At 56.9% G+C, this 9,621-nt stretch overlaps 2 protein-coding genes across 3 annotated transcripts in view; one reads left to right on the plus strand and one right to left on the minus strand.

Moving 5' to 3' along the window:
• Positions 1-7,812, plus strand: part of TTC16 (tetratricopeptide repeat domain 16) — a 13,051-nt gene extending 5,239 nt beyond the window's left edge. The window contains 7 exon segments of the mRNA XM_007472228.1: positions 517-761; positions 1,127-1,268; positions 3,122-3,287; positions 3,807-3,949; positions 4,110-4,281; positions 5,724-5,805; positions 6,854-7,812. Of these exon segments, the coding sequence (XP_007472290.1) occupies positions 517-761; positions 1,127-1,268; positions 3,122-3,287; positions 3,807-3,949; positions 4,110-4,281; positions 5,724-5,805; positions 6,854-7,812 (1,909 nt within the window).
• Positions 7,813-7,931: 119 nt separating this feature from the next.
• Positions 7,932-9,621, minus strand: part of TOR2A (torsin family 2 member A) — a 4,552-nt gene continuing 2,862 nt past the window's right edge. The window contains exons 4-5 of one of the 2 annotated variants that reach the window (XM_007471732.1): positions 9,024-9,151; positions 7,932-8,707 (exon numbers count right to left, since the gene is read on the minus strand). In XM_007471732.1, coding sequence (XP_007471794.1) covers positions 8,463-8,707; positions 9,024-9,151 — 373 coding nt within the window. In that variant the 3' untranslated portion in view covers positions 7,932-8,462. The remainder of the gene's footprint in view (positions 8,708-9,023; positions 9,152-9,621) is intronic. The other variant, XM_007471733.1, reaches the window with a different exon arrangement.

Here is a 9,621-nt window from a genome sequence, read left to right on the forward strand (position 1 = left end):
CCCCATCGGGGTCAAGGGATCATGGGAGGTGGTCTCTGCTACTGCCTCTGGACGAGGGGCAGGCAGCAGCCTGTTAACCCTGGAATTCTGGACCCCCAGGCCTGCTGAGCAGTTTACACTGGCAGGCTCAGCCCAGCTCAGTGGACGAGGCTTGGGTTTGAATCTGGGCCACCCCACGAGGACCCACCACCTAATTCTGGGCCATTTCACTTCCTTGAGCCTGGGTTTTCTCATATAAACAGTGGAGGTAAAATGTCCTGTGTACAAAAAGGCCTTAGCATAGAAGCTGGCACTCACACAGCTCCCAAAAAGAAAGAGGGAAGCTATTTTTAAAGAAAAGTAAAATTACCAGTGACTAGCTGGCTATCTAAGTAGAAATCCAGGAGCCCCACGGGCCAAACTTAGTGCGTTCGGTGGGAGCCCCTCCCCCCAGGTCAGAGGGCCCAGAGCCGCAGCCCCTCTCTGGGACACCCCTAGTCGGTGGGGCACTTTGGCCCTCATGTCCCTCCCTCGTAGGGGCATCATGTACCGACGGCTCCGGGAGTTTGACAACGCCGTGGAGGACTTCCTGAAGGCGTTGGACATGATGACCGAGCACCAGGAGGACCTGGTGCAGCAGGCGCAGCGCCAACTGCTGTTGGCCTACAACGACTTCGCGGTGCACTGCTACCTGCAGGGCGCCTACCAGGAGAGCGTGCGGCTGCTCAGCAAGGCGCTCAAGAACGAGCAGCGGGAGAAAGGCCTTTACATCAACCGTGGTGGTGAGTGGGGGCCGGGCAGCCCAGCGTGAGCCCCTTGCCCCTCCAAGGCCTGGGCTGGGCGCTTGAGGGCCCTGAGGGAGGGAGGAGGGAAGGAGGGAAAGCGGAGTCTCAGTGTCCCACGGACACACTTTGGGAAACGTTGCCTTAGACAATCTGGCTACAGCCCTTCAAAATGCTCGGGGTCAGGCAGCCGGAAGAAGGTGGCCAGAGGCACGGAAAACCTCTGCAGGTGCCCGCGACCGCCCGCGCGTGTCACCACCCGTTGCAGGCCCCGCCCCCTGGGGGTGGAGCCAGCTGGGCTGGGGCTCCTGGGCCCTGGGTCTGCGGGGCTCACTCAGCCCCCGCCCCCGGCCCCCGGTCTCCAGATTGCTTCTTCCAACTGGGCAACCTGACCTTTGCTGAGGCGGACTACCAGCAGGCGCTGGCGCTGAGTCCGAAGGACGAGGGCGCCCACTTGCGCATGGGCCTACTGCAGGAGAAGTTGGGCTTCTGCGAGCAGAGGAGAAGGTGCGCGCAGACTGTGGGTGGGGCGGGGGCTGTGGGCGGGGCGGACCAGGCCGCGGGAGGGGCCGGAAGAGTCAGGAGTGAAGCCGGTCGGCTGGGATACTGGGGTCGAGATCCCTCGGCTCTCCCAGTTGTCTCCTAAATATCTATTTTATTTTTCAAGTTTTCTCAAAAAATCCTTCATTTTTTCTGTGAATATTGTTATGGTAATTGCGCTTTTTATTAAAAAATCGTAAGTATTCAGTAACATATAACTTACAACATGAAAGTTCCTTCTAATATCTACCTCCCAACGCCTCCCCCTTCCCCTGTAAGTTGGGTAAAGAGTCCTCTAGATTGATTTCTATGCATATGTTAACAATTGTTATCATTTTACAAAAGTGAGGTCATGCTGATATTTTTTAAATAAGTTTATTTATTTTTGGCTGCGTTGGGTCTTTGTTGCTAAACGCGGGCTTTCTCTAGTTGCGGCGAGTGGGGCTACTCTTTGTTGCGGTGCACCGGCTTCTCATTGCGGTGGCTTGTTGTGGAGTACAGGCTCTAGGCGTGTGGGTTTCAGTAGTTGTGGCGCGTGGGCTCAGTAGTTGTGGTGCATGGGCTTAGTTGCTCCGCAGCATGTGGGATCTTCCCAGACTAGCGCTCGAACGCGTGTCCCCTACCTTAGCAGGCGGATTCTTAACCACTGCGCCACCAGGGAAGTCCACTAAGCTGATTTTTTTTTTTTCGGTACGCGGGCTTCTCACTGTCGTGGCCTCTCCCGTCGCGGAGCACAGGCTCTGGACGCGCAGGCTCAGCGGCCATGGCTCACGGGCCCAGCCGCTCCGCAGTATGTGGGATCTTCCCGGACCGGGGCACGAACCCGCGTCCCCTGCATCGGCAGGCGGACTCTCAGCCGCTGCACCACCAGAGAAGCCCTAAGCTGATTTTTGACTTGCTTTTTTACTTTCCATGGCAATTACATATAGGACGACCTCATTCTCTTTTATTGCTTGCAAAGTATTCCAGTCTGTGGAGGTACCACAATTAATTTCTTTAGACGATAGTATGCTGATGAGTATTTGGGCTGTTTTCAGTTTTTTATTATAAATAATGCAGTAATGAGACCCAAGACATCTGTTTTCATACTAGTAATTCTGTAGTTAGATTGCTGGAAGTTAAATTGTTGGGTTAAAAAGTGTAAAAATTTAACATTTTAAAAGATAATACCCAATTGTTCTCCAAAAACAATGAACCAATATAAACTTCCCCCAGTAAAGGAAAGTCTTGGTTTCCCCAAACCTCCCTAGCCCAGGGTATTAAGACTATTTTTCAACTTTGCTCTTCGGGTAGGCAAAAAAAGGCTCTCTCGCAGTGGATTGACTTTGCATGTTTAAATTGTGAGTGCAGGACAGCATCTTTCGTGTGTTTATTGGCCGTCATGGCCTGCCCAAATTGTTCGCCCATTTGCTCTTAAATTGTTCATTAAAAAATATTTTTTTGGTTATAAGTGTTCTTTGTAGGCTGGAAAATTAGCTTATCATCTGCCTTCTATGGCAAAATATTATTCACTATTTACTGCTTTCTTTTGTGGTGTTTTTGCTACTCAATAATGGGATTTAGTCAAATTAATTTCTTCATTTTTAGCTGCTGGGTTTATGACATCTCAGAAAGGCCTTTCCTACTCCAGGATCATAAAAATGCCCACTTATGTTGGGATTTTACACTAACATTTAAGTGTTGGGTCCATCAAGAGGGGCGTGGTGGCAGGGAGCAGAGACCAGCCTGATTTTCCCCAAACTCCCCCCTGGGGTCCAGGAGCCTCCATATCCTCCAGGTGGCCCAGCTCAGAGCACCCTGTGGCCTGCTGTGTCCTGCAGGCAGTTCCAGAAGGCAGAGAACCACTTCTCAATGGCCATCCAGCACAACCCCCAGAAGCCCCAGTACTATCTGTACCGCTCCAGGAGCCGGCAGCTCATGCAGAACATTTTTGGGGCCCGCCAGGATGTTGCCACTGTCCTGCTCCTTGACCCCAAACAACCGAAGGTGTGTGCCTGCTGGGCTCGGAGGGTGGACTCCAGAGTTAGTACCTCTGGCCACCTAAAGATACTCCCTGTCCCTAAAAGAAACCTGGTTTCGTAGCAGTAATAAGAGCTGCTAATGCTGGAGCATTTACTATGTGCCAGGCCCTGTTCTAACCAGTTCAGCTTACATCACTCCATTTAACCCTCTTCAGTACCTACGGGACAGGTAACATTATCATCACCCCACAATTCATAGAGGGAAGAGGGTAAGGCTCAGAGAAGTCAGTTCCTTTGGCCCAGGTCATGGAGCTTGGAGGTCACACCCTTATAGGGCTGGCTCCAGAACCACTGGTCAGGCTCACCATCAGCACTCCCTCACCGAATAGTTCCTTTCTCAAGATGTCCTGATAGTTCTGGGGCAAAAACGTCCAGCCCTTTAAAAAACAACAATCTGTAAACCCTTCCTCTGCCAGGGCAGCACCACACCATCTGCCCCCTGTCCTGGCCCACACCTGACTCTGGTCACCCTCTTTCCTGGCAGCTGCTGCCACTGATGACCAACCTCTTCCCCGGCATGTCAGTGGAGGAGGTGCTTAACAGCCAGGTGGCCCACCTGGCCAGGCTGCAGCTGGACCGGGTGGTGGAGCACAGCCTGCAGGCCGGCACCCCTCAGGATATCGTGGGGTAAGTTTCTCCAGGAGGGCCCACGGGCCCAGAGTTGGGGGACGGTTGGGGCTCAAGGCACCTCTGGCCCTAATCACCTTCTCAGGCCGCTGTCCAGTCCTGGGGATGGTGGGGTGAGTCAGGGAGGCCTACCCAGCGCTCTGGGGTCACGGCTTGTCAGGCGGCTCAAGGATCAGGAACTAGAGCGCCAGAGGGCCCGGGCCCTGCAGCTTTCGTGGAAGCTGGAGCAGCCTTTGTTCGAGAACTCCAGAGACCTAGAGGCCACTCACCAGTCCCTGAAGGCAAAGCCACAAGGTCCAGAGGAAGAGGCCAAGGCCCCTGGGGAGAAGGAGGTAAGTGGGCTGTACGCCGGGGCCGGAGGTCCTTGAGGTCCAAGGTGGAATGTACCCCAAGTCAGGGCTGAGGGATGCACGCTGGCTAGAGGCTGGCTTCTGGGCCTGGCTCTGCCAGCACTCAGATGTGTGACTTGGGCTGGGGACATCTCGCTGTGAGACAGAGAAGGTACCAGTAAGGGGTACACCTGAAGGAGGGTGCATGAGGATGTGGGCCCCTCACAGAGAGAGGCTTCCCACACTTTGTCCACACTCTTCGTAAATTCCGCTGTGTGCACTGGCCACTTGTACCAGAAGTTTCTTAATTCTTAAATTCATTTCTAAAAAGTTTTCACTGAATAGAACATATAGAAAAGTACATGACTCATAAGCGAACTGTTTGATGGATTTTCACAAACTGAATACCCCCATGGCACCATTCTCCAGATCAAGAAACAACACATTCCCAGTTCCCCAGAAGCCCCTCGCGCCCCCTTTCAGGCCCCTCCCTCAGCCCAGCACACCCCACAGGGCTGTCCTGATTCCTAACGCCGCAGACGAGCGTGCCTGTCCTTCGCCACAGAGGACAAGTGTGGTGCAGGCCCCTTTGCCTCTGGCTCCTTTCACTGAGCGTCCAAGTTTGTGAGAGGCTTCCAAGTTGACTGCTCCTTCTCATGGCTGGAGACATCCTGCGAATATCCCGTCATTTATTTATCCACTCGACTACTGATGGACAGCAAGTAAATTGTGTTCAAGGGAGACTTTAACCATCGAAGTAAATGGGAGTGCCAGCATCCCTTGCCAGAAATGGGAAAGGCAAGCTCTACATTTTTCTAGCTCACATTAGGATACAAAACTACAGAACTTGGGTCTGTGTGTGCCCTGAAGTCATCGTGGGGTCCCTGCTGGATGCTCCGCAGCCCCGTCTGCTCCCGCATCTCGCTCCCGCACATTTCCCGTGGCCTGCAAGTGTGACCAGCAGAGCCTGGCTGCGAGCCTGGCCGCAGAGTCCCCCTGACTTGGATTCCAGCCCTGCTTCTCTGCCTCTTAGCCGAGTGCCCAGGGCAGGCTGCTTAGGCGTTTCCTGGTCCGGGACATGGTAATGGCAGGGGAGTTCCCTCCCAGATGCGCAGGGACATGAAACATGGAGAAGGTCCTCAGTTTCTCACTAGCCATTCCCCGGACACAGCACTTCACAGTTTATAGAAGCCTGTCCCACAATTGAACTAATTTTCATCTTGCAGATAGGGAGATGAGGCCCAAGAGCCTCTTGACACTGCTTTTCTCATGTGGCCACACCTGTCTAACCTGGTCACGCCCCTTCCTGTCCAGTCAACCTCTCCGTGTCCCCATCCAGCCCTAACCTGCGACCCTCGAGGAGCTCTAAGCGGCTGGACTTACAGAGCTGCGGCCACTGTGACCGTGCAGCCTGTGATCATGCAACCTGTCTCTTGCCCCAGGAGAAGCTGGAGCCGGCCCCCAGCAAGGAGAGGTCCCTGACCGACAGCTACATCAGCCAGACCTCTTCAGGCTCCATCTTGGGCTGTAAGTCCCCCTGCTCCTGCCAGACCTGAGTGAGCCAACGCAGCAAGGAGGGCAAAGGTCAGGGGTCAGGGGCTCCCAGGCCTGAGTGTGAATTTGGGCTCTGCTGTCACAGCTGTGCGAGTGTGGAGTGGGAGGACTCATCCCAGCTTTGCGGGGGGCACAGGGAGCCCTCAGGGATGCCCAGCACACAGCCTGGGAGGCCGGCTCTCACCGCGAGGCGCCTCACAGCTGCTGCCTGCTCCACCCTCATTCCCTGCTCAGGCCTGTCTCTGTTCTCTCTGCCCCCTTGGCCTCTCCCTGAAATAAGCCCACAAAGCCTGTGCACATCCAGGGGGCTTTTACCCTCAATTCTGAAAGGTGCCAGCGTGGAGGGGAGAAAAGTAAGAAAAAACCAAGAATGCTGCTCTGGGTCCCAGGGGCAGCCATGGGCAGTCCAGGGAGGGATGGGAGTAGCAGCGGCCAGCCCCCTTCCTGCCATTCAGCAAATGCGTTGAGCATCCTAGGGCCAGGCCTGTGCTGGACACTGGTTGCAGGCATGAATGGCATATGGTCGTTGCCCCGGGGAGCTCTTGGTCCTGAAGGGAAGAAGGCCCAAAGGTAAACAGATAACCAGGACGGTGCAGCCATACCATGGAGGGGAGTCCCGAGGGCTCTGGGTGCATTTAGCTCCCTTTGGGGGGTCAGGACCAGGGGAAGAGGGGTAGCCAAGTGTGAACAGGGTGGAGCAGGGGGAACTGCTGCAGGCAGGGGGCCAGGGCCCTGCAGGCTGTTGGTTGTGGCTGGAACGCAGAGGGCAAGAGGCAGGCAGCAGAGTGGAGGCCAGCGCTGGGCGAGTGGGGTCCCTCGTATCTCCCCCTTATCTTACGGCCCTGACCCACCTGCAGGGCTCAGGGTGCCAGGAGGGCTGGGCTGCTGTGAGCTGGCAGGCCTTCCCCTTGGCCATGCAAGGCCTCTGGGACATAGGCAAGGGTGAGGCCTAGAAGTCTCCCTTTCCTGGCACTGTCTGGCGAAGGCGGCCTGACAGCTTCTCTTGACATATCCCTTCCAGTCAGGACCACGTCCACCGCAGAGACGGAGACGTCCACTGTCTGCCAGGAATACGGGAGCACTTCGACCACTGCTGTAACATTCTCTGACTCTTCACTGCTAAGGACACAGTCCTCAGACTCGGGGTACAAGAGGGAAGACCTAAGCCTGAGCCACAGCCCCAGAAAAACCAAGTCCACCCCAGGCCACAGCCAGAGGCCCAGCAAGCCCGAGGCCATCCAGGTCCAGAGCCAGAGGCCCAGCAGGACCGAGGCCACCCTGAGCCAGAGCCAGAGGCCCAGCAGGACCGAGGCTGCCCTGAGCCAGAGCCAGAGGCCCAGCAGGACTGAGGCCGACCAGGTCCAGAGCCAGAGGCCCAGCAGGACTGAGGCTGCCCTGAGCCAGAGCCAGAGGCCCAGCAGGACCGAGGCCATCCGGGTCCAGAGCCAGAAGCCCAGCAGGACCGAGGCTGACCACATCCAGAGCCGGAGGCCCAGCAGGACTGAGGCCGACCAGATCCAGAGCCGGAGGCCCAGCAGGACCGAGGCCGCCCTGAGCCACAGCCAGAGGCCCAGCAGGACCGAGGCCACCTGGAGCACAAGGCGAAAGCTCAACAAGACTAAGGCCACCCAGGGCTCAAGGCAGAGGCTCAGAAAGGCCAAGGGTGCCCATGGCCAGAGCTGGAGACCCAGAAAGGCTGGTGCCACCCAGGACTGGAGCTGGAGACTGATCCAAAGTCCCAGCAAAATCAAGACTTTCTATGACTCAAGTTGGAGCCCCTGCAACACTGAGGCCACTGAGGCCCAGGGCCAGAATCAGAGGCCCAGCCAGTCCAAGGCTGCCCAGAGCTGGAGCCAGAGCACAAGTCCAGGTTCCGGCAAGACCGAGGTCACCTGGGGACTGAGCCCAAGTCTCAGCAACACGCAGACCACCCAGGGCCTGAGACAGAACCCCAGCCCTGGCAGTTAGGCTGCTGTCTGAAGGGGCCGCTAGGCCCCTTCACTTCTTGCTGGGCTGCGGGCAATTCTGCCCCTACCACTGGCCACTCAGCAAAGCAGCCTCCTCCAGAGCAATTAGAACCTCAGCCAACATTCCTCTGGTCCCATGGCTAAATTTATTGTATTCGTTCTCTTCGTTTACAAAGTTAAAAACTTGAAAAGCCCAGTCCAAGTGGCAACTTGAGTCCCTCTGTTCCCAGAGACAGAAGTCTCAGCCTGGCTTTACGATACTGGGACATAGGGTGTGGGGTGGAGGGTCGGGGTGTGGTGCCCAGGCCAGGGCCGAGAGTAACAGACCAGAGAAGTAAGGAGCAGCCACGAGCCACCGTCCCTGAGTTAAAATTCACATTTTAAGAAGGCTCAGGCTGGAGGGTGAGGTCAAGGCTCATTGAAGTTCTGGGGCAGCCAGAGGTTTCCCTGAAGAAGGAAGCAAAGGCCAAGATGCCCTCGGCCCAGTGAAGAGGCCGGGGCCTGCCCTGCCCTTGTGTTTCATGGTAGCCAACAGCCCTCCTCATCTTCATAGTGTGCTCTGGGTCCCAGGAGGCACAGGACAAGGGACGCTCTGGCAGAGGCCCCAGGGCTTTCCTTCATGGCCTGGCCAGATAGAGGAAGACAAGGATGCTGCCTGGAGAGTCAGAGGAAGAAGGCGATTCGGGACGCCACAGTCTTGCAGCCATTGGAGGAAAAGAGCTGCTCGTCCTCAGGGAAGAAGGTGGTGCTGTCCAGCACGGCCTGGACGACCTCATCCCTTGGCTCCAGGCCTAGCTGGGCCAGCTCGTTGAGCACACAGTGCTGCACGTGGTGCCTCTGGAGAGGCAGGAAGGGCACCAGGGCGTCCAGGAGGTGCTCTTCCATGATGCCCGAGCGCCAGAAGCCATCTGCAGGAAGGAGCGATGGGAAGAGGCTGTGCTTCACGGGGATTAGCTGGGCCCTGTCCACCCCCAAAGGAAGGAAGTGCAGGAACGGGGCTGGTCTTAGTCCTCCCAGCCACCTTCCAGGTGCTGGGCTCGGGGAGGCTGTCTGCCAGCCCAGAGCACCAAAGCCTGGGCTGGGATGTACCGGGTCAGTAGGCAGAGCATCAGACCCAGGAGAGCCTGGCCCACCCCAGGGAGCCCAGCCCATTCCTCCGTGTGATCTGGGTGTGAGACCTCAGCCTGGAAACCACCCTGGGGTGGGGTCCTTGGCCGAACTCACGGTTCGGGTTGTCCAGCATGGCCTGGGAGATAACCGGCTCCAGCTCCTGCACGCGGATCTCCTCGCGCTCCCGGCGGCTGCGCCATGCCTCCAACACCAGCTGGTTGATCTGCTCGCTGCCAGTGTTGCTAAAAACCACAGGGGACGCAGACAGTGAGGACAGGATGTGGCCCTTGCTTCCCACGTGCCACCTAACGCGACCTGGGCCTGGGGGCCCAGCTCAGTGCTGGCGGGAGCCAAACCCCCTCAAAACACCCCGGGAACCGCTTCCCCTCTCCGGAGCTTGTGCCCTTAACCATGACCCCTGGAAGTTCGCCTGTATGTGTCATGCACTTTACAGTTTATAGAACACTTTTAGGTCCCTTACCGACTTTCCCTCACCCAGCCTCTAGGAGGACAGTGGGGCATTAAGATTGGCCCTGTTGGGGCTTCCCTGGTGGCACAGTGGTTGAGAGTCTGCCTGCCGATGCAGGGGTCATGGGTTCGTGCCCCAGTCCGGGAAGATCCCACATGCCGCGGAGTGGCTGGGCCCGTGAGCCATGGCCGCTGAGCCTGTGCTCCGCAATGGGAGAGGCCACAACAGTGAGAGGCCCGCATA

This window comes from Lipotes vexillifer, unplaced genomic scaffold, assembly GCF_000442215.2.
Source record: "Lipotes vexillifer unplaced genomic scaffold, Lipotes_vexillifer_v1.1 scaffold98, whole genome shotgun sequence".
Lineage (NCBI taxonomy): Eukaryota > Metazoa > Chordata > Mammalia > Artiodactyla > Lipotidae > Lipotes > Lipotes vexillifer.